This window comes from Carassius auratus, unplaced genomic scaffold (assembly GCF_003368295.1).
Source record: "Carassius auratus strain Wakin unplaced genomic scaffold, ASM336829v1 scaf_tig00046863, whole genome shotgun sequence".
Classification (NCBI taxonomy): Eukaryota; Metazoa; Chordata; class Actinopteri; order Cypriniformes; family Cyprinidae; genus Carassius; species Carassius auratus.
In genome coordinates this window covers 43020-68386 of record NW_020526998.1, presented here as the reverse complement: position 1 = coordinate 68386, position 25367 = coordinate 43020, and the positions used below count along the sequence as shown (strand labels likewise).

Below are 25367 nucleotides of genomic sequence, written 5' to 3'. Positions count from 1 at the left end.
TGCTCCATCAGCTCCATGCATCGACCTGGTGTAGCAGTACTTCTGGGAGCGGTGCATCCTCATCCGGGTAAGGAAATTTGTTAAAAACATTTTTAATATGACAGTGTAGTTTTGGGAACATTCATCAGCTTTTGATGAGATGTGTGTTCAGAAAATTGTTAGTGAACCAAAGCAAATCAGATTTTTTTCTTAGCTTTGAATCAATGGAACCAAATGTTTATTACATAATGAACTGCTTTGAAGCTCGGTGAACACCAAACGCTGTATGAATATGACAAAAACTAAAAATAAAACCGAAACAAGACCAAAACAGGAATAAAACCGCTTTTAGAAACTCGTTGCAAATGTTTTATTGAAAGTATAATACGTTAAATATAATAAAATACCACTAATTTTGAAGTCTCTATAATATGTGGATTTTAACATATTTTATATTAATTTGCAAAAAATCCAAATATTGAGAAAATCATCTTTAAAGTTGTTCAAATAAAGTTCTTAGCAATGCATATTACTAATCAAAAATTAAGTTTTGATATACAGTATTGTTCAAAATAATAGCAGTACAATGTGACTAACCAGAATAATCAAGGTTTTTAGTATATTTTTTTATTGCTACGTGGCAAACAAGTTACCAGTAGGTTCAGTAGATTCTCAGAAAACAAACAAGACCAGCATTCATGATATGCACGCTCTTAAGGCTGTGCAATTGGGCAATTAGTTGAAAGGGGTGTGTTCAAAAAAATAGCAGTGTCTACCTTTGACTGTACAAACTCAAAACTATTTTGTACAAACATTTTTTTTTTCTGGGATTTAGCAATCCTGTGAATCACTAAACTAATATTTAGTTGTATGACCACAGTTTTTTAAAACTGCTTGACATCTGTGTGGCATGGAGTCAACCAACTTGTGGCACCTCTCAGCTGTTATTCCACTCCATGATTCTTTAACAACATTCCACAATTCATTCACATTTCTTGGTTTTGCTTCAGAAACAGCATTTTTGATATCACCCCACAAGTTCTCAATTGGATTAAGGTCTGGAGATTGGGCTGGCCACTCCATAACATTAATTTTGTTGGTTTGGAACCAAGACTTTGCCCGTTTACTAGTGTGTTTTGGGTCATTGTCTTGTTGAAACAACCATTTCAAAGGCATGTCCTCTTCAGCATAGGGCAACTTGTCCTCTTCAAGTATTTTAACATATGCAAACTGATCCATGATCCCTGGTATGCGATAAATAGGCCCAACACCATAGTAGGAGAAACATGCCCATATCATGATGCTTGCACCTCCATGCTTCACTGTCTTCACTGTGTACTGTGGCTTGAATTCAGAGTTTGGGGGTCGTCTCACAAACTGCCTGTGGCCCTTGGACCCAAAAAGAACAATTTTACTCTCATCAGTCCACAAAATGTTCCTCCATTTCTCTTTAGGCCAGTTGATGTGTTCTTTGGCAAATTGTAACCTCTTCTGCATATGCCTTTTTTTTAACAGAGGGACTTTGCGGGGGATTCTTGAAAATAGATTAGCTTCACACAGATGTCTTCTAACTGTCACAGTACTTACAGGTAACTCCAGACTGTCTTTGATCATCCTGGAGGTGATCATTGGCTGAGCCTTTGCCATTCTGGTTATTCTTCTATCCATTTTGATGGTTGTCTTCCGTTTTCTTCCACGTCTCTCTGGTTTTGCTCTCCATTTTAAGGCATTGGAGATCATTTTAGCTGAACAGCCTATCATTTTTTGCACCTCTTTATAGGTTTTCCCCTCTCTAATCAACTTTTTAATCAAAGTACGCTGTTCTTCTGAACAATGTCTTGAACGACCCATTTTCCTCAGCTTTCAAATGCATGTTCAACAAGTGTTGGCTTCATCCTTAAATAGGGGCCACCTGATTCACACCTGTTTCTTCACAAAATTGATGACCTCAGTGATTGAATGCCACACTGCTATTTTTTTGAACACACCCCTTTCAACTAATTCAACTAATTGCCCAATTGCACAGCCTTAAGAGCGTGCATATCATGAATGCTGGGTCTCATTTGTTTTCTGAGAATCTACTGAACCTACTGGTAACTTGTTTGCCACGTAGCAATAAAAAAATATACGAAAAACCTTGATTATTCTGGTTAGTCACATTGTACTGCTATTATTTTGAACAATACTGTATTTAAAGTAGGAAATTTACAAAATATATTCATGGAACATGATCTTTACACAATATCCGATTGATAATTGCTTAAAAAAAAGAAAAGTTAATTGATCATTTTGACCCATAGAATGTATTTATTGCTATTGCTAAAAACACACCCCAGCGATTTGAGACTGGTTTTGGCTCCAGGGTCACAAATGTCTACAAATTATCAAATGTCTACTGCTTCAAAAGCACCCAAAGATGCAGTGAGATACATTCTATAGAAAGAAAATGCCAACTTATAGACATTTTACACATTTTCCATACATTATAGTAGTATATCAGATTATTTTGTTATGTCTTTCATAGCCGAGAATCATCTTTGTACAAATTTTGTCTAAAAATTAGCCTGAAACCTAAAAAGGGGATGGGGAAAAAAACACAAAGTTTTTTGCCCATATATTCCTTTTCATGTATTTTTTATTTATTATTATTATTATTTATTTATTTATTTTTACTTATTTTTAAAAACATAGTCCTGGAGTACTCTACAAAGGACATGATATAAAATGATTAAAATATTTAGTTTAAAAAAATCTGAATTCTTATGCTCCTATCAAAATAATGACATAAAGAAAGTTTACAAAAAAAAAAATAATAATCTGGTTCTCAGGAAGATTATGCCAATTTTAAAAGCCAATAACAAGAAATTGGAAATTTTTTAAAGTGCTGTATTTTCTTAGAGCAGTACCTCTAGTGTAAAGGTGTTATGTCTGTTTTAAAGAATCATCAGTGGCCAAGAAACGGCACCACAAATGGGTTTATGGCAAAATATGATTGTGCATTGTCCTCCATGCCAAGTTCAAAGACTGGTTAAAAAGAATTGGAAAGTTAAAAAGTGCTTTAGATTTGGATTTTGTTTAAGCAGTACCTCTAATATAAAGATATACATTTAAATTTTAAAGTATCATGTACACTGGCCGAGAAACACCACCATGAATTGGGCTGATGGTGCAATATTGCTCAATTTGCATTGTCCCTTATGCTTAATTCAAAGGCCAATTAAACAAAACTGGTAAAGTTAAAAATGCTCAAAATTTGGATTCTGTTAGGACTGTACCTTCAGTATAAAGACCTTTTGTCCAATTTAATGCATCATCATTGTGGGCCGAGAAATAGCACCGCAAAATGGGCCAAAAACTTTGTTAGCACTGCCTCTAGTATAAAGAGTAGGTACTGCCTCTAGTATAAAAGGCTTATGTTAATAAGTATGCATGGTTGGAAACCTCTCGAATTAAATTTTTCTACAAAGTTTGTATGCATGCAAATTGTACATCACATTTCTAGTAATTGGAGTTATTTCTAATATTGTATTTTCAGAAAGTTTTGGAATATTTTTCATCTCCCCAAATTTGTCTCTATTGAAACACAGTAAAATATAGTTTAATATGAAGCGTTATATTGTTATATTGACGCATTATGACTTTGTTTATAGCTTGTTTGTATATATATATATATATATATATAAAATGCAAACAGTTTTTCAATATCATTTTCATGAGCTGAAGTTTAGGGTTTAGGGTTCATGATTTAATAAATATTAAGCTTACTGATAATACTGTCCACAACAACTTCGATTAAAACTAAAAACAAGAATTAAAAGTGTTAAAAACTACAAACATGGCGGATAATCGAGACCGACAGTGCAACAGAAAGGCGCGATTATTAATCATTCTGATCTGCTGAAAAACATGTATTTAATGTTATCCGCGTTATATTTTACGTGCAAATAAAAAAATGTTATCGGAGCTTTGTGTTGCTCCCATAATGGACGTGAGATTAAATATATAGACGTGACGTATTACGTGTGTGTTTTTGATAAAGCTCAAATTGTATTCCGTTTGTGTGAGGCGCGAAGGGTCTTTGTGTTTTCATAAAGCTCAAATTGTTACCGCGCTTTTTTTTTCTAGTAAAGGAGGTTCGTTATAAACTGCTTGTGTGTTGTTTGTGTAAACCGCGCCGGTGTGTGTTTAGTCACCGTCGACGTGATCGGTGTGGAGCGGAGTGAGTGTCTGATCGGATCCGTGTTGAACTCATACTTACCTGGCAGGGGTGACTCCATGATCAAGCAGGTGGATCACCTAGAGTGAGGATCAGTCATTGCACTTCGGCTCTCTGACCTCTATGAATTCTCCACATGTGAGAATCTCAACTGCATAATTTCTGCTAGTGGGGACTGCGTTCGCGCTATCCCTTATCATTTGTAAAAATATTAGAAGGTAAACTAAGTCTATATTATAAAATTAAAATAATATTGATTAAGAGGAATGGTCCGTTTGTAGTTATTGGGTCATATCTCTCTAAAATGTAAACATACTGAAACAATGATAATCGTATCAGGGTATCTTCCGTCCTTTCCAAATCCGTTTCAAATTAAAAAACAGAAAACGAATAACTCAAGAGGATTCAAGTGAGAGAACATGAATTAACGAGAAATTGAAAAATGGCTCGTTTATTCGTTATTCCATCTAGGTTAACAAACGGAAAATGAATTTTTGACTTGATTTCTCATTTTGTCCTTTTGGGTTTAAAAAACGGCTTATGGCTTCAATATTTCATCCGCACTTGTGGGCGGAGCTGAAACGCTCCTTTCATCTGATTGGTCGAATCGCTCCGCCTTCAACTCGATCTTACATTCTTTCAGAATAAGAGTCTTATAAGAGTAGTGTCTGAAACCACCGCTCACTGTTAATTAACATAATATTTGAGTCAGATGTTGCTGCGCACATAATTCGTGCTGCTGTGACTTGCAAGTCACGCCTTTAAATTATTTCTAGGTTATAGTATTGTATGAATATTGTCCCACTGTAAATACAGTGCAAATAGTTTTGTCTCCTTGGATAAAAGCGAAGTGGAAATAAAAATCAATAATAGACTGAACAGTTCCATGATAATATGTCTGTTTTAAGTCAAAAGGCACTAGGTAGGTGTGTGTGACATTAATAATTAATTGGGAAAATTACTATAGTTAAATTTATGAAATAAATTAGTAATATTCGTTTTATTACATACTAAATTGAATGGTTTTTCTTTTAGTCTTCTTTGTTGGCCTTGAGAAAGCCAACATATATTTGAACATTATTATCATTTATTATGAGAGTAATTGACAACGAATAAAATTTTAATGTTTCACCAAATTTCCTTCTCAAAAAATCCTAGTGACTTTCATTATCTGAGCAATGAAGGTCTTACACTAAATGTCCACTAGAGGGGGAGACAGGATTTCTATTTACGTAAAATGGCAAATAAATACATTCATTTCATGTGTACTACCATGAATATGCCATATCTGTGTACAAGAATAAACTTCACACTTCAAGCTGTACTTTAAAACTTCCCATTCTGGCTTTTTCAACCTACCTCCAAATGTATTTTAATATATTTTTTATTCACACTGGTTTATGCATTTAATGTTTGTCCATTTGTCCATCTGTTTGTCCATTTTTCATGAGCTGTACATTTTAAGATGTACTCAGTGTTGATAAATCACATGCACTGAATGTAAATGCTAATGTCAGGACTCTCAGTCCTCCTCCTAGATTGCCAGTGTCCTGCAAAGTTTAGCTACCCCAAATAAACACACCTAAGCTAAGCAAGGTCTTCAGGATCAGTAGCAATGTCCAAGCAAGTGTGTTGGAACTGAACTCTGCAGAACATGGTTCTCCCGGTTCAGGACTGGGTTTTAAATCTATAAATGAATTTGTACAATTGGGTGTCTGCATGCAGAGGTGTACTTCAGTAAGTACAATGTAAACTGTAATCTATAAAGACAAATCTTCAGATAAGCATTAAGGCCACTGCCTTGAGGTCTCCATCCATTGGTCAAAACAGACCTCGCACCCCACCACACTCCTGCTAGCTGTCAACATTAATTGCGGCTGGTGCCAAATAAAAATTATTATGTATCCCTTGTGCATTGTTCAAATTCACTACCCTTTCGTTATGTTCAGGATTAAAACATTCACTCAATTAAACTGCTATAAGCATTAGATACATTTTTTTCCCCTAATTTATTGTTGGTGGATGTTTTTTTTCACTGACTTCCATTGTAATTACATTTTTGAATGCAGAGCCATGAAACATAATCATGCATTCTTGATTGTTTGTGGTTTTCCCTGTTGGGAAGAGGTAAAATTTGTTATTTTTTACAGTTGATCACTAGGTGGGACAATCAACCCTTTAGATAGGCCTGTGCAAAAAAAGCTTAGTTTCTGACTTGTATATAGAGTTATGTGGAGTATAACAGCAAATTATATTGTGTGTATATGTGTAGGAGAGAGAGAGAGAGAGAGAGACTTTTGCGCACTTACCTTGATGTATTTGAGAAAATCTAAATGTACACCTCAGCTCTCAGAACTACATGGAGTAAACAAAAGTGTATTTATGCACCTGCTGCCTTTTAATGGTGGTGATAAGTATAGACTAAACAAAAACAGTACATGGATTTAAACACTTGCATGCCATCCTTCTGGTCATTTGATGGTGAGAAGAGCAGCAAGCAATACGAGAAAGGTTTTAGAGTTTTAGAAATGATTATGCAGCTTGACCCCTCCAGCGAGTTGCTGCTTATTTGAAGTTGGTATTGCATTTTGGTCCATAATCAATTATGTTCAAAGTAGTTTTTTTTTTAATAAGATTTAAAGGTTTTAAACTGGCTTCACCATCAAGAAAAGACAAGCATTTCACACATAGGCCCTCCATTCTTTTCACCATCAAAAGTCAGCAGGTGCATAAACACACTTCTTTTTTTTTATTGTTTAGTCCATGTAGTTCTGAGAGCATGAGGTGCATATTTGGATTTTTTCAGATACATCAAGGTAAGTGAACAAAGGTCTCTCTCACTCTCTCTCTCTCTCTCTCAAACACACACACACACACAAACACACACACACACACACACACACACACTATAATTTGCTGTTAAACTCCATATAACTCTATATACAGGCCAGAAACTAAGCCTTTTTTTGCACAGGCCTAAAGGGTTAATGGTCCCACCTAGTGATCAACTGTAAAAATAACAAATGTTACCTCTTCCCAACAGGGAAAACCACCAACAATCAAGAGTGCATGATTATATGGTGTCATGGCTTTGCAATCAAAAAATGTCGTTATAATGGAAGTCAATGGGACAAAAACAGCCACCAACAATAAATGAGGGAGAAAAAATAAAATCTAATGCTGCACAAAACTAACAATACATCAAAGCTAATCTACAGTTACTAATCTTTGACATGCCCAAGACTGTCATAAAAGGTAAAAAAAAAAATCCAGTCCACAATTACTTTTTATATTGAAAATATGTCATTTTGTGTTTGTTTTTTCATCCCAAATCAGTGACATAATTTATGAACTTGGTAATTAAAGAGTTAAAATCTTGGATTTTTTTTTAAACATTTGGTAGTTTGATCAGGACTGAGGGTGATTAATAGATTTATGCAAAAAAAAAAAATCTTTATCTGAGACATTTTTACAGCATTTTAATTTAGTGGGTTTTTTCATCCCAAACATAACAAAAGGGTAGTGAATTTACCCACAGTATACTGTTGAGTTTTTGAAAAATTTCAAGCATTTTCCCAAAATAAGTGTCAAAATAAGATTTGGCACCAATCATTCCATTAGCTGCAACACAGAGAAAGTTGTGGCCAAAATAAGACTCAACTTTACCCCCTAGTGGACGAAAACGTCCCCAACAACGCATATGGGGTATTATGTAACAGCAAGTCATTTGTGCAAGTACATTTGAATTGCAGTTTTTCCAAAACTTAATCATTTTTATTTGGTACCAGCTGCAGTATTTAATGTTGTTTTATATTATACAGCTATCATTGAGCTAAGGTATACCCCCCTACCACCCCATCTATCATTGAAGAACCTGTGTTACACAGATATGGCATATTCATGGTAGTACACATGAAATTAATGTATTTATCTATCATTTAAACTTACATGAACAGAAATCCTGTCACCCCTCTAGTGGACCTTAAGTGTAAGATCTTCATTGCTCAGATAATGAAAGTCACTAGGATTTTTTGAGAAGGAAAAAGTCTGACCAGTTACAGCAACGAGTCAAACGAGTCTGAAGGTCTGAGCTGAATTTGGTGAAACAATAACATTTTAGTCGTTGTCAAGGCCAACAAAGAAGACTAAAAGAGAAACATCATTCAATTTTGTCCGTAATAAAACTAATAATTCTAATTTATTTAATAAATTTAACTATATTAATTTCCACAATTAATTATTAATGTCACACACACCTACCTAGTGCCATTAGACTTAAAAGATGAGAGTGGTAAATGTTACAGACATATTATCATGGAAATGTTCAGTCTATTATTGATTTTTATTTCCACTTCACTTTTATCCCAGGAGACAGAACCATTTGCACTGTATTTACAGTGGGACAATATTCATACAATACTATAACCTAGAAATAATTTAAAGGGGTGACTTGCAAGTCAAACAACGCGAATTATGTGTCTACATCTGGTTTCAGATATTACTCTTGTAAGACTCTTATTCTGAAAGACTGAGGAGCCCGAGCTGAAGGCGGAGCGATCCGACCAATCAGATGAAAGGAGCGTTTCAGCTCCGCCCACAAGTGCGAATGAAATATTCAAGCCATAAGGCGTTTTTTAAACCCAAAACGACAAAATGAGAAATCAAGTCAAAAACTCATTTTCCGTTTGTTAACCTAGATGGAATAACGAATAAACGAGCCATTTTTCCATTTCTCGTTATTGAATTCATGTTCTCTCAATTGAATCCTCTTGAGTTTTTCGTTTTCTGTTTTTTAATTTAAAACGGATTTGGAATGGACGGAAGATACCCTGATTACAACCTGCTTGTGATTTTTATAAACTTTATTGTGCCTTAAAAACGGCGGTTGCTAACAAGTTGGGTCCGTGTACGTTTTGATAGTTTGTTTTCCAATTTGAAATGAAATAAGCAGAAACGAGAAAACGGCCCATTTATTCGTTTTTCGTTTTTTTGAAAAAAACGAAAAACGAGATTTCGGCTTGAGTTTTCGTTTTTTAGTTCAGAGGCATAAAACGAATAAATGACTTCAAAATCCGTTTTCCACATGTGGGCGGTCCTAAGACGCCCCCTTCCGCCGATTGGTCAAGCAAATCTGAGCATGTGACGTCATCAGTTGTCGCTCAGGTCTGTTCAACAAAATAATAGTCCTCTAACGTTACTATGGCTACCGATTCTTAAACTGTGCAGGGCAGGTCCTGTTGGGCTTTCTTCTGTGCAACTTTACGCGTTTCACAGAAATCTTTACATCAGAAATATTAAATATTAGTCTGCCACCAGCCCGTTTTAATTAGCGGTGCGGAGTTAAATCTGTGTGGTGAAGCTGCGCTAGACAGCGCCGAGCGGGAGAGGATCAATGACCAGTGTTCGGTCAGCAGTCAGAACTTGGGTACCGATGATGGGGAAATACATTTTTACTGAAAATGACCACGCGAGTATGATTGACAGGACGATAGCGGAGACAATTAAAAGCGCAATATAACGTCTGTTAACAAAAAAAAAAAAAAAAAAAAAAAAAATATATATATATATATATATATATATATATATATATATATATATATATATATATATATATATATATATATATATATAATATATATATATTATATAAATATAATTAATATATTATATAAAATATAAAAATATATTATATAAAATATAAAAAATATATTAATATAAGCGAATTTGTCTTTGTTTTTAATAAAATAATTGTGAACCACAAACCGAGCCTTCGTTTTAAAGGGCGATTTCCAAATATATTTTATTTATTTGTTATAATATGGGTATTTTATGTCACCCGTCTTATTAGTTTGATTATAGTAGGCTATACGCGATTTTTTTTTTAAATTATTGTACTATTTTACTGTTGTTTTTTTTAATTAACAATATATCATAACAACTTAAAAAGATAAAAATCTACAGAAGAGATTAACAAATAACATTGGTTTTGTCATAAGTTAACTAATCAATGAGAAATTTTCCTCACCGGCACAACCCTATTCTTAATGTTGGCTACATGTTACAGATTTAATGTTGAGCACATAATGTTAAAGGCTTCTTAAATACCATCACATTCAGTTGAAGAGTCAAGAAGGATGTGTTAATTTATTCAATCTTTCATTAGTTGGTGACCCGGTGTGATTATAATAGCATAAATAAAAAAAACACGTAATAGGCTATGTATGCCAATAGACAAAACACATCTGCTTTTCCTCTAGATCACTTTACAGTGTGATGGAAATAAACTTTTCTTAAAGCGTGATGAGGTTTGGTAAATTTAAATCAACAACGTAAGAGGCTTCAGGCTGTCTGATGAACTCTGTATGGACAAACACCCAGCTTTGCAGTATAGGTGGCACAGAAACAGCATCTGACCTGGCATTTAGATGTACTTTACACACTGTCTATTGCAGCTCAAAGGAGGCACTGTGAATTTGCATTACAATTTCATTCTAAGAGGCTATTAAATGTGAAGTGACAACATGAAACACTACTTTTAATATATATATATATATATATATATATATATATATATATATATATATATATATATATATATAAACACCAGCAGTTGGTGGCAAGTAACCCTGATAATGTTTAAATACCAATTTACTCATTTAGGCTCACAATAAGCAGATTACATAATTATACCATGAAAAAAAAATAATATATATATATGTGTGTGTGTGTGTAAAAGCAGGAAGTCCAGTCCTGGCTGTATAATCAAACAATAAAACGAGAAACAATGAATGCCATCAAGAACATTTTTTATTCCACAGGAACTTGATCCAGTTCACTTGTTAAAGGATACTCCACTTTAAAATAAATTCTGTCATCATATACTCACTCTCATGTTTTTTTCAATCCTTTATGAATTTCTTTCTTAAGCATGAATTCGAACAAGATCAATTAGTATTTTCAAAGCATTTTGGAACTCTTCTTGTTGGAAATTGACAACACGTTCATTTACATTTACATTTATTCATTTAGCTGACGCTTTTATTCAAAGCGACTTACAACTGCTATATATGTCAGAGGTCGCATGCCTCTGGAGCAACTAGGGGTTAAGTGTCTAGCTCAGGGACACATTGGTGGCTCACAGTGGATTCAAACCCGGGTCTCTCACACCAAAGGCATGTGTCTTATCTACTGCGCCAACACCACCCCCTCATCGTTCAAAAAGAGACGCAATGTCAGGACACTGCATAGAGAACTGCCTCTCCACAGCAACCTGGTCCTCTGTTGACTGAAATGGATTCTGCCCAAAAGTTGCAACTGGTGTCAATGAAGATCTTGCTTCACGGTCATACCAGCCTGCAGCCTCCACTGCATTTGGCAAAAGATCCACAGACACTCTCTTTTGGCATCCTCCATGAGCCAAAACATTAGGAACCCCCTTTTCTAATAATAATAAGAATAATAATAATTAGACAAAAGAATATGTATCTTATCAACATAATTTCAGTAATTTGATAAGGAAAGGGACTTTTAACAGATGATAGAAGGTAATTTACAAAATCTGAGGCATTCTTGACTCTGACACAGTCACGGCCTGTGGCATTTACATTGGCAGTCGACTGATTCAATTACATATGCCTGTACTCTGTAAGATTTACTGCGATAATTAACAGGGCCTATCATGAAATAATATTTGCCAAAAGTGTTCAATTTTCCTGAATGCGCTGTAGAATAATTTACATCCAAAGATTTTCAACATTACAATTTTTAGAGGAAACGTTCTTGAACTAAAAATAGCAAAAGGGAGACAGACACATTAACTGTCATAAATGGTTAATGAAAAGGGTCAACTCCAGATATATCTAATTGGGTGTCAACTCTGTCAATTTTTTCTGTCATAAAATTTTGTGGTTACCATTGTGCTGAAGAGTATTGCTGTCAATTGCGATTGTCACTTTGATTCAACTCATGAGCAGGTGCACATGTGTCGAATGTGTCCATCCTGAGCAAGCATTAATGGAAATTGTATGTTAAGTCAATGTAACTCAATTAGGTTATAACGGCTTTCCCGTTTTATGTTTCAACGAACTGATTGAAGTAGGTCACAACGACGACATTAGAATTTCTACGTAGAATCAGGTAGAAATACCTCCTTAAAGCAACCAGATTTAAGATCCACTGCTCTAGAGGTCCAAGATTGTATGTAATAAACTAACTTCCTTAACTGTATGTAGCTGTTGTGCTAGTCTAATTGTTTTCTTTTTTTTCCTTTTAAATAAACAGAATCACACAATTGAAAGAATATGGCCTGAAGTAAATAACAGAGTGAATTATCCAGTGAAAGGGGCACTGATGCAATTAGTGAACCAGGAGGAACTGGACATGGAAGATGACCTGACACGTTATTGCGTGTCTGCGCTATCTTGTCAGGTTACTACAGTTGGTCTTGACCATGTGGTGCAGTCCTGGAATGCTCACCGGATTCCCGGTAAAACAAAGTTTAAGTGTGAATTATGTAATAGGCATGTGCAAGTATCAACATTTCATATCACAGTAATTACTTAAGGTTCAAGTTTTTTAATAGTATTGCAATAAAGAACAGGTTTTAAAAAAATTTGCTTTGTTAATGACAAGTTTCAATTTTTGTGATGTATATTAAAATATCATGCAATATGGCAAAAAAAAGTATAAGTTTCAGATTTAAGAAACAAAATTAACCTAAATAAGCTAAATACTAATTTAAATAACCCTAATGCAAACATTAAGTAAAAACAACACTTTTAAAAAATATAAAATTGTGGTTGCTTGCCCATTTATGATCAATCAGATCAGCCACAAGCTAATAAATTTCAGCAAATAATTTATTATCAAAGCAAGGGAATATTCTAAAATGCTTACAGTTTTTTTTTCAACTGCTTACACACAAATTATTACTTGTCACACAATTTCTAAAACCAATTTCTAAAGACACTCAGACAACAGAACCACACACTAAATCTGCAAAACCATACACAAATGTTTGGCCTTTTACTCAGTTTTCAATTTCGTTAAACACTTTTTGCAAAACACAACACACAATTTTCTATACAACACACCAGAATCTGACAGGAAGTTTCTTGATTTCCTTTTATAAACACAACCAATCAAAATGCCACACTAATTCATCAGTGCCTCACACTAACTCCTCACATGTGCAAACACTTGTTGCTTTACTTAACAGCAACCAATCATAACTTTAGTAGTGGTCTATAAGCCAAAGGTCAAGTAATAGCTTTTGGATAATGGATGCAAACACTGCAGACAGAGTAAGAGGAGTTGGAGGGAGAGCCAGAGGACGAGTTCGACTAAGAGGAGGAAGGGGAGGAAGAGGATGAGTCAGAAATGGAAACAAGGCTACAGTAGTCGATCATGTGATAAACCATGGTTTAACAATGAGAGAGGCTGGACTGAGAGTAGAAAGAAATTCATAAAGGATTGAAAAAACATGAGAGTGAGTATATGATGACAGAATTTATTTTAAAGTGGAGTATCCTTTAACAAGTGAACTGGATCAAGTTCCTGTGGAATAAAAAATGTTCTTGATGGCATGCATTGTTTCTCGTTTTATTGTTTGATTATACAGCCAGGACTGGACTTCCTGCTTTTACACACACACACACACACACATATATATATATATATATATATATATATTTTTTTTTCATGGTATAATTATGTAATCCGCTTATTGTGAGCCTAAATGAGTAAATTGGTATTTAATCATTATCAGGGTGACTTGCCACCAACTGCTGGTGTTTATATATATATATATATATATATATATATATATATATATATATATATATATATATATATTAAAAGTAGTGTTTCATGTTGTCACTTCACATTTAATAGCCTCTTAGAATGAAATTGTAATGCAAATTCACAGTGCCTCCTTTGAGCTGCAATAGACAGTGTGTAAAGTACATCTAAATGCCAGGTCAGATGCTGTTTCTGTGCCACCTATACTGCAAAGCTGGGTGTTTGTCCATACAGAGTTCATCAGACAGCCTGAAGCCTCTTACGTTGTTGATTTAAATTTCAAAACACAATTCGACATTTGCTCGCAATGACTTTTTTTTTTTTTTTTTTTTTTTTTTTTTTACCAAACCTCATCACGCTTTAAGAAAAGTTTATTTCCATCACACTGTAAAGTGATCTAGAGGAAAAGCAGATGTGTTTTGTCTATTGGCATACATAGCCTATTACGTGTTTTTTTTATTTATGCTATTATAATCACACCGGGTCACCAACTAATGAAAGATTGAATAAATTAACACATCCTTCTTGACTCTTCAACTGAATGTGATGGTATTTAAGAAGCCTTTAACATTATGTGCTCAACATTAAATCTGTAACATGTAGCCAACATTAAGAATAGGGTTGTGCCGGTGAGGAAAATTTCTCATTGATTAGTTAACTTATGACAAAACCAATGTTATTTGTTAATCTCTTCTGTAGATTTTTATCTTTTTAAGTTGTTATGATATATTGTTAATTAAAAAAACAACAGTAAAATAGTACAATAATTTAAAAAAAAAAATCGCGTATAGCCTACTATAATCAAACTAATAAGACGGGTGACATAAAATACCCATATTATAACAAATAAATAAAATATATTTGGAAATCGCCCTTTAAAACGAAGGCTCGGTTTGTGGTTCACAATTATTTTATTAAAAACAAAGACAAATTCGCTTATATTAATATATTTTTTATATTTTATATAATATATTAATTATATTTTATATAATATATATATATATATTATATATATATATATATATATATATATATATATATATATATATATATATATATATATATATATATTTTTTTTTTTTTTTTTTTTTTTTTTTTTTTTTTGTTAACAGACGTTATATTGCGCTTTTAATTGTCTCCGCTATCGTCCTGTCAATCATACTCGCGTGGTCATTTTCAGTAAAAATGTATTTCATCATCATCGGTACCCAAGTTCTGACTGCTGACCGAACACTGGTCATTGATCCTCTCCCGCTCGGCGCTGTCTAGCGCAACTTCACCACACAGATTTAACTCCGCACCGCTAATTAAAACGGGCTGGTGGCACACTAATATTTAATATTTCTGATGTAAAGATTTCTGTGAAACGCGTAAAGTTGCACAGAAGAAAGCCCAACAGGACCTGCCCTGCACAGTTTAAGAATCGGTAGCCATAGTAACGTTAGAGGACTATTATTTTGTTGAACAGACCTGAGCGACAACTGATGACGTCACATGCTCAGATTTGCTTGACCAATCGGCGGAAGGGGGCGTCTTAGGACCGCCCACATGTGGAAAACGGATTTTGAAGTCATTTATTCGTTTTATGCCTCTGAACTAAAAAACGAAAACTCAAGCCGAAATCTCGTTTTTCGTTTTTTTCAAAAAAACGAAAAACGAATAAATGGGCCGTTTTCTCGTTTCTGCTTATTTCATTTCAAATTGGAAAACAAACTATCAAAACGTACACGGACCTTCACAGTACAGTACCTATAACTGCGCTTTGCATTTTTGCGAGATTGACATGCTAAATGACAGACTGACCCGGTTTACTCTCATTCATTTCGTTCACGAACGAGATAAGCTATGTACCAGTTCATTTCATTCACGAACGACATGTATCCGTTCATTCAGCTCGTTCACGACTGACATGTGTGCCAGTTCAGTCATTTCATTCACGAACGAGATTTTCTAAATCATTCAACTAATGCACGAACGGCATGTGCTTTGCCGATTGAGAAACGTGATTGGTAAACTGTTTGCCAGAATATACCCTGACCATCAGGTCAGTCATTTCATTCACGAACGAGATGTATCATTCAACTCGTGCACGAACGACATGTATGCCAGTTCAGTCATTTCATTCACGAACGCTATGTATCAGCTCATTCAACTCATTCACGAACGACATGGGTACCAGTTCAGTAATTTCGTTCACGAACGATAAGATCTCTAGATCTAGTTCACACTCATATGAAACTCGTTCATTGAAGGGCGTTTTCGTTCACTACATTCAACAAATCAAATACTCTGTCACATCTCATACTCGAAGGCTATTGGCTCGAGGTTGAGTAATTCTTTGACAGGATGAAACAGTTGTTACCCGGTTCACTGAGCTGCGCATGCGCTGCTTATAGCGCCGCGCTGCTGTGGAGGGAGGAACTTCACTGAACGAGAAATATGAGTCAGTGGATTACGTGAACGAGAACGATTCGTTCACCTAAAAGATTCGTTCAAAAAGAACGATTCGTTCACGAACGACACATCACTAATAAACAGGAAATCTCTCACCAGCCCGCGTTTGATAGTAAACCAGCATCTAAGCTGCACTGTTCTCCTCGATCTATGGTTGTTCTATCGTCTAAGAAAAGGGACATAAGATTGGAAATTGATACGGCCATTCTGAGATGGTAAAAGCGAGTTTTTTTTTTCTTTTCTAGAATTAGCAAATGCATGCATACAATCAAACATAATACAGTGAAATATAATCTTTAAAGTTTATTTGGGGCACAATATTTTAGGCATAATAATCTTAATCACAAAAAAAGGTTTATATAAACTAACAAAATAATAAATTAATAAATAATACTAACAAAAAATAAAAAATCTCAGAGAGGCACGAATAAACAAAATTAGCTTCTAACATTTTTGGAAAAAACGAATGGGCAATGTTCTCATGAAATACAAACGTCTCTTAACACGGTAAGTCAAAAGCTGTATTTGTTAACATTAGTTAATGCACTAAAGAAAAAACAACGTACTGCTGTATTTTTATGAACTACATTTTTAAAACTTTAATAAATACTGTATCAAATTTGTTGCTCATAGTTAATGTTAGTTAATAAATCAGTCAACAAATGAAACTTTATTGTAAAGTGTTACCCTAGAAAACTATTTTGCCTGATAGATAAAAACATGTTGATAAAACCACTAAATTATCAAATGTAAAAACTAGTCAGAAGAGTTTAGTAACTTTGTTAAGTGACATTAATCAGTTAAGCAAACAGACACAGCTTTATCCACTAAAACATTTATTTAGCTTTCAGTTTCTGGTGCCAATTCGAGTAAAGGAAAACAAAGAAAGATAGGTAGATGTGGGACACAAAAGTGGAAACACTTCAGGAGAGTCTAAGTCATTATATTGGTTGAATTCTACAGGATTTCCACGAGACCCTTTTATAGCAGGGTCCTCCTACATAAAAAATAAACAATAATAATAATAATAAAAACGCTTTTCAGATTCATCGAATTCAGTTCCATCCTCTTTGGCTCAGACAGTGTAGCTACATTCACTGCAGAAACAATCAGAAGCGAATGTAAAGGGTCACAATATACGATGCATTTCATGTTCTCTTATACACTGATAAATCTTACATTGTTTTTTAACAAATGGGCTAAAAGGGTAAAGAAGAATAAACTACAATCCGTCACTACTATCTCACAATATTACAACGTTCCTGTCACATTTATGGCTAATATAACATCACAAACCCCACGGTGAAATTCTAATGATTTCCATTACAAATACCACTACAAACCATCAACTTTTAACTATTAAAACCCATAAATAATGGTATCATGTAGTGTGTTTTGGGACTTATAACATTAGGAACCACTTTATCCAAAACACACTACAGAAAGAGGCCAATTAATAGTAGATACCAATGGGCACCATCACTGTTTCCATTAAAACCAATAAAATTTTGTATAATATGTTTTCAATTTTTTTTCATTAGGGGATTGAAACAAATAAATTATTGTATAAACTAAAATAATTAAAATCTGTAGAAAATAATATGACAATAATAAGCATAAATCTAGAAACCTGCTGTCCCTTAATTTAAGACCACTTATAATTAAGACTTTGTGCATCATTTAAGAGTTTACATGGCCTTAAAATTAAACGATTTAGTGTTTTTAAGGATCTGCGGAAACTCTAGGAGCATAACTCAGTGCAAACATTTGTCATGCATTTGGAAAAAAAGTTTTGTTGACAATGTATTTCACCTTTGAAATTTGAAGCAAGTGCAACTCTGGGGATAGGGATAGCACTCTTAGCATAGCTTAGCATACATAATTTAATCCTATTAGATCAATGTCATTGCGTTCAAAAATGACCAAAATGTTTCGATATTTTTTCAATTTAAAACTTGACATTTATGTCCTCCTGAGAACCAAGGAAAATATTTTTTTCCTAATCCTATTTTTTGTGATTCCATACCTGTTTAGGGTTAAAAAAACATCCTACAATTTAGACATTTTTATTTTTATTTTTTATTTTTGTTTTACAGCATGTCCACTGTAGTGGACAACAGGATCATTTTAGTACGAAAACAAACACATTTGGTAAATAACAATTTTACCAGATTATACATTTTTTTTTTAACTAAGAATACATTTTGGGCTGTAAATTGATTATTATCCAAGAATACAGACATTTTGATTATATAAACATTTATCATTCTTGAATCCTTTTCCTTACATTTTGCAAGTATATCTTTACTATTAGAGCTTAACACTTTGTTATGTCCGTATCCTTTTATTGGTTCCCTTGAATCCTTTTAGTGTTATTCGAACAATAAACATAGAACTAATGTGAAACTTTTGGAGGGGGATTTTTTTTCCTTCTGTCAAACTGAATCCAATCTAGTTTTTCCTTCACTTTTCATTTTATTCTTAGTATGTTTTTGTTAGTTGTGATAGTCCAGGAAGCAATTTCTCTTTTTGGTAATGCAGAGGAACATCTTGCATTTGGTACATCTCATGTACGTCTTGCTCTTGGAGCCCTTATTTCTGCATCTTTCTGCATGCTTGGTATCCAAAAATATTCAATTGGACTCCAGTCTGCATGTGTTGTAGGGTCATCTTGACACACTGGAAGCCCAGGTTACACGTGCAAATCTGATATGAAGGAAAAAAAGAATAATAAATGATAAATAATAAATAATAACAGTTTAAATACTCAATGCAGCTGCATTTAAAATTGTGGAACTGCATAAAACATACATATTACTCCTAGCCCACAGAGGGCGTTGAGTTTCCTGCTCATCCCTGTCTGTGTCTGCATCTGTCCCTTCACCTGAGCCTTCTGCATCATCTTCCTCTTCTTCATCACTGTCTTCTCTCACTGGTTGAAACTCATCCTCATCTCTCTCGTCATCTGACAACTCTAAATCTCCCTCGACTGTTTTGTAAAGAATTCTTTCTGCTTCAGTTCTATTTCCTATAACAATGTGGAGTCATTATTTACATGAAGATAGTCCTGATGTCCTCTATAATTGACATTCATAAAATTGCTAATTTTTCAAAAGATACATAATGTATTTGCTATCAGAACTAAATATATGATTCCTAACACCTTAATGAACAAGAAAATATATGATTATCATAGAAACAAAACCATAGACAAACAATATTTTACTCACCTTTTATCTTTCCATAAAATGTGCTTATTCCTATGCCAGCCATTTTGGATTGAAAGATTGAGGGGGTTCCCGGCCTCCCAGCCAATCAAATAACATATCCCTGAAAAGCCCAGGATGTCCTCTGTACAGTACAGCAGGAATTAAGAGACTTGCACAAAAGATTCCAAGGAGAGGGATGAAACTCAAATGTCCACTACAGTGGACATAAGTCAAGGGGCTGGGTCTCAGGAGGATGTAGTTATATCGTGTACCAAGTATAGCGGAAAAGGAAAAGTTGCGATTTTTAGGGCGATATGATTAGGAACTATACTTAAATTCCGGCGTAATAATCAAGAAACTGCACTGTCGTAACATCTTCAGCAGCACGCGCAGTGATGTCAAGATGCACCTAAAAAATAGTCAAAAAAAACTACAAACATGGCGGATACGTGAGACCAACAGCGCAGCAGAAAAGGCGTGATTATTAATTATTCTGATTTGCTGGAAACATATTTAATGTTATCCTCGTTATATTTCAAGTGCAAATTGAAAAATGTTATCGCAACAAGTCAAGTGTGTCGCTCCCAGAAAGATTAAAATATATAGATGCGCCGCTGACGTCATCGATGACGTGTTTCCGTTTGTGTGAGGCTCGAAGGGTATTTGTGTTTTTAAATAAAGCTCAAATCGTTTCCGCGCTTCTTGTGGCTCAGGGTTTAAAGGAGGTTCGTTATAAACTGATTGTGTGTTGTTTGTGTAAAGCGCGCCGGTGTGTGTTTATTCACCGTCGACGTGATCGGTGTGGAGCGGAGTGAGAGTCTGATCGGATCCGTGTAGAACTCATACTTACCTGGCAGGGGTGACTCCATGATCAAGCAGGTGGATCACCTAGAGTGAGGATCAGCCATTGCACTTCGGCTCTCTGACCTCTATGAATTCTCCACATGTGAGAATCTCAACTGCATAATTTCTGCTAGTGGGGACTGCGTTCGCGCTCTCCCTTATAATGTGTTTGAATAATAGATGATAAGACGATAGTATTTAACCTGATAGAGACATTTATTGATGAAATTGAAGTAGAAACTGTATACTTGTTCAGTAACAGGTTAGTGTTAAGTTTAAAATTAGAACATTATTTAAAATTATGAAATAGATCATCGAATAATAAAGTTATGTTTGAGGTAAATAGAACTGGATCCGGAAGATGAAATTTGAAATCATAAATTTAGTGCGTCTTCGGAGAGCCCTCGAGGATAAAAATTAACGTCTATATGCTTGTTAACCACAAATGCTCGTTTTCCACTAGCTTGCATTCACACGACGTAATCACGTAAGATATAAATAAACTTAATTCGTCCCCTTGGAATTATAAGGTTCTATCTGACATTTTTGTCAAAATTGAGTTATTCACATATTCTTATTCTGTGACAAATTATTTACATTATGTGATGTAAATGTATTTTAAGTTGTGTACATTTTGGGATTTTTTATTGAAAAAACAAAAAGATTCTATCTACAGAAGTCTATGGAACACAAACATTTTAAAGCTCAATATCTCAAAACTACTCAGAACGCAGATAGAAGCTTATTATTCCAAGGGGACCTACATTAAAGCGACAGATGACCAGTAATTATTTAAAACGTTTACTGCTTTAAAAAATAAAAAAACGAACAAGGATTGATTTCTGCAATTACCCCAATAAAAATACTTTAATTTATATAAGATATGAGAGATGTTTTTGTCAACAAAGTTCTTTTTTAGATCAGGTTTAAATGTTGGTTAAAATGTAAAAAGTACATATTACTTGGTGTATGGTCTCACCACCTATTTTTTTTCTTGATTCTTTTATATTCAACAATCTATATATTCACTGTTGTTTTTGTAAAACGATGCAAAAAGCAGTGATTTTATATAAAAAAAAAATATGTTAAGTGATGGGACTTTTCCCAAACAAATATTAACAAGAAAAGCATAACTGTAAGGAGAATAAAAGTTCTGATGCTCAAATCTATTAAACCAAACTGAAGTTCTTCATGGTTGTTAATTGTTGGTCTGATAGACGGCTATGTATAGAAGGCGATTAAATTAAAACTGAACCACATCTCATTCATTTCTTGTAATGATGGTGAATATGATCTTTATTTGGACTGAACGGGATAAAACCTTTAGTGCCACACAACAAGCTGTGGATGTTAATCATTACACACACGATAACAATGAGCTTATTGAGTTCAAAAATAAAGCGGCCTGCTGTGTTAAAGATAAATGATTGAGATTAAACGTTAAACGTCTGGCAAATCGAAACTAGACCAGAGTCAAGGGTTGTGGTTTAATACAGTAAACTGAACTTAAACTTAAACTGAATGCATTTCTGCATGTTCTTCACAGGTTCTTGAACGTGTCTGGACCCTCAGGTGTCTCCAGCCACTCAAGAGGCCAGCTGGCTTTAATACTGGGACGGTCCTTCAGCATCTCGTAGTACTCCATCAGTCTGGGACAACGCTCTCGAGGACAGCTGAAAACAGATATATTATATAATATATATATTTAGAACTACATACACTTATGTAACTTCACAGATAACTTTACAGAAGGTATTTTTTGACATCTAATGGTGTTCCATATAAACCCGGGTCAAAAATGACCCGAACATGAAACGCGTTATATCTGTGAAAAAAAAAAAAAGATTATATCTTGTTTTCCCACAGATATGTGTTGCATGTTTGGAGATATGTGTATATATAATAAACCAACAACATCTATCTATCTATCTATCAAATATACACAGCATTTGGAAAGTTCTGTTCCATTAATACAACATTGCATTTTTTATAAAAAAAAAATTGATGTATCTCCTGTCAAAAAAAAAGACCCAAATGCATTATAAAGGTTAAACAATCTGTAATAAAAAAAGAGCAATACACTCACTGAAGTCGTGGGAAATACGCGATGACGGGGAAACACACCACATCGGCCATGGTGAAGTTCTTACCAGCGAGGTACGAGCCTTTACCCATCTGATGAACAAATCACTCATCATTAGAGAAGACAAGAATTCAATCATCATTACAATCACCGTGTGCAATCATAATCCTTTCCACTTTTCTAATGCATTCATTACAGAAAGTTATCTCTTCTGAGAAAACCTAAACAAAGGTCAAGTTCACCCTCCATATAACTCTAATAATTTTACTGATAAGATTTCAGGTTGCAATAATTAAAAAACAAAGACTATCTGCCGTCTGCTGCAGCAAACCATTACATTAGACGAAGAGAATAACACTGATGAACCCTTCACAGTAAGTAATAAATGCATGATTTATATTATCAATAAAACCCAACCTTCTCCAAGTATCCTTCCCACAGTTTGAGCTCGGTGATTAAACTCTCTTTATTCCTCTTCAGAGTCGATTCGTGTCTTTCTTCTTCAGGAACGTACCACTCGTAGAAAGCCACATCATCTTAACAAAAATCATATCATATTTGATGCATCAGGATTTTATGGCTCATATAGACTTTATAGAGTGAGAATATGTAGGAAAAACCTAACAGATACTGACATAAACTGATCTAAATATCTGTATCTCCAGTGATGTGTCTCAGTGAGATGACACATATAATGCAGTGATTGAGAGCTGAAGAAACAAACGCTCCTCAAAAGCTCCTGAGGATCAGATTTGAGACTCTAAAACATGATTGATGGAGAATCAAGTAAAGCTGAGCTGCTTCAGTCCTGGAAGAGTTCATCTGGAGATATTACTGACCTTATTCTGACCTTTACTTGATCACAATCAGGAGAGATCTGACACCAGAAGCTCCAGGTGGATGTTTGTATGTTTATAGGGTTGCAGTATATTGACTGTTTAGGGCACTTACACATTTTCTGCTGCAGGTTGTTGGTCTCAAACATTCGCTGGTAGACGAGCGCTTGTTCAGCCGGGTCGTCTGGGATCAGACGGGATCCTTGAGACTTAAACGCGCTCTAAAATACCAAAAACACACTCGTCATTCCTCAGTCTGGAGCGGATCTACTACTTTATTACAAAAAACAATTATTAGTGGTGGCATGAAGCAAAGCATCAATATTAGTAATAGTAATAGTAATAGTATATTGATATTATGGAGTATCATCATTACCAGCTGCCAAGCCACTGCCTAACAACCAAACAGAATACCCTAGCAACCATCTACTAAGACCTATATCTCTGCATCAGAACATCGTATAGACATGGGCCTTGACGCTTTTGAATAATGCTAGCAAACAAAATTTCTCTAAATGCTAAGGCTGAATAGCTACATGCTAATAGCCATTAGCTGCGTGTTAGCTAGCATGCTAAAAAAAAGTTTATTATTATATAGTATATTAGTATTTATTTTAATCATCTTTATGTATAACGGAGACCCTAAATGGACATAGTAATGAAAAATATGGAGTTAAAATTATATTTCAATGCTTTTCCAATCAATTACAAAATCGGTTTCACGAGAGAGTCGTAAAACTTTTGCTTTTTTTTTTTTTAAATATGCAAAATGATAAAAAAAGTCAGTGAATAAATTGTTTCTTTAGATTTAGTTTGTTTCCACCACAGAATACAAAAATTAATTGACGCTTTCTCACAATTTTGAAGATATATACTCTGAATTGTGAGAAAAAAAGTCTTGAATTGTCAGATTAAAAACAATGGCAATTCCCTTTTTATTTTATTTTGAATTTGTTTTATTTTATTCCGTGGCGGAAACGGGCTTCTATAATATTCAGATGCAACAGAAACATCGATCATAACTGAACTATATATTGAGTCGACATGTTAATTTAATCACAGATGCTCTGATCTTATCTTGTGATTTATAAGAATTAGAACATGTTTGAATTGTGTTTGACCAACTGGACACTCATTAATAATTTAAAGCAACCAATAAGGGTTTATAGATATTTAAATCACATGACACGCCCCTCTGTCACACGACACGCCCCTCGAGTTTTACCTCCAGATACAGACACGCGGCAAACGACTCGTTCACGACGATGTCTCCGTGCTTGAAAGTCGGAAGCTGCAAATAAAACGAAAAGAAAAAAGTGCAATATTAAAATAAAAGTTTGGCAACTGCTCTGTTGCTGAATAACAGCTGCATAGAAAATAAAAGCTCAATGCAATCTTAAGAAATCATACACGACACGAGTCTGTCATGCACGTGAACGCACCTGAACTCTGGGATTGAGAGCTTTGACTTCTTCACACTTGTGTTCGTTCTTGTCAAACGACAGATGTTTGTGTTTGTATCCCTGCAGCATCTTCTCCTCGAGCGCGATCATGACTCTCCAGCACGGGGGAGAACCAGACCCCCAGTACAGCATCATACTCTGCGCCATGACCGCTAATAACGCGTTTAATTAGGAAAAAAGAGCTGTGTTTACTGTGCAGAGCAGGCCGCAGACTTCCCTCACTGCGTCACGCTGACTCTGACACGCGCCCGTATGCGCGTTCACTGAGAGGGGCGGGGATTCGCCGCCTGCCGGCCGGAAATGGAACTGCGCTTCGTGTTTTGAATGGGAACATAGATATACTGTAGTGCTCTGGTGTTAGTTTCTTTTAATGTCTATGGTTAGTGATCTCCATAAATATCCTTTAGATGAAGTAATAATAATAAAAGTAAAAAAATAAATTATAATACAATAAATGAAAATATATAAAATTGAAAAATAAGAATA

The 25367-nt window shown here is 34.6% G+C and overlaps 2 protein-coding genes and 2 non-coding genes across 5 annotated transcripts; 2 read left to right on the top strand and 2 right to left on the bottom strand.

The window, feature by feature from the left end:
• Nucleotides 1-4229: 4229 nt before the first annotated feature.
• Nucleotides 4230-4390, top strand: LOC113088653 (U1 spliceosomal RNA). Its single transcript, XR_003286151.1, has one exon. It is a non-coding gene; the product is annotated as a U1 spliceosomal RNA (small nuclear RNA).
• A 14107-nt stretch (nucleotides 4391-18497) lies between these two features.
• On the bottom strand, nucleotides 18498-21077 carry LOC113088651 (nucleolar protein 12-like). 2 transcript variants are annotated; one of them, XM_026255797.1, is made up of 3 exons: nucleotides 19678-21077; nucleotides 19259-19475; nucleotides 18498-19153 (listed from the first exon to the last, which is right to left on the bottom strand). In XM_026255797.1, the coding sequence occupies exons 1-3, from the start codon at nucleotides 19718-19720 to the stop codon at nucleotides 19114-19116; spliced, it is 300 nt and encodes a 99-aa protein (XP_026111582.1). In that variant the 5' UTR covers nucleotides 19721-21077; the 3' UTR covers nucleotides 18498-19113. The 2 variants fall into 2 exon arrangements, 1 of the variants encoding a protein (XP_026111582.1); XR_003286149.1 differs by lacking the exon at nucleotides 19259-19475.
• LOC113088652 (U1 spliceosomal RNA) lies at nucleotides 20499-20659 on the top strand. The gene has a single exon (XR_003286150.1). It is a non-coding gene; the product is annotated as a U1 spliceosomal RNA (small nuclear RNA).
• Nucleotides 21078-21763: 686 nt separating the features above from the next.
• LOC113088650 (glutathione S-transferase A-like) lies at nucleotides 21764-25124 on the bottom strand. Its single transcript, XM_026255796.1, has 6 exons — nucleotides 24861-25124; nucleotides 24644-24709; nucleotides 23534-23639; nucleotides 23000-23118; nucleotides 22586-22674; nucleotides 21764-22172 (listed from the first exon to the last, which is right to left on the bottom strand). The coding sequence occupies exons 1-6, from the start codon at nucleotides 25026-25028 to the stop codon at nucleotides 22040-22042; spliced, it is 681 nt and encodes a 226-aa protein (XP_026111581.1). The 5' UTR covers nucleotides 25029-25124; the 3' UTR covers nucleotides 21764-22039.
• Nucleotides 25125-25367: the final 243 nt, after the last annotated feature.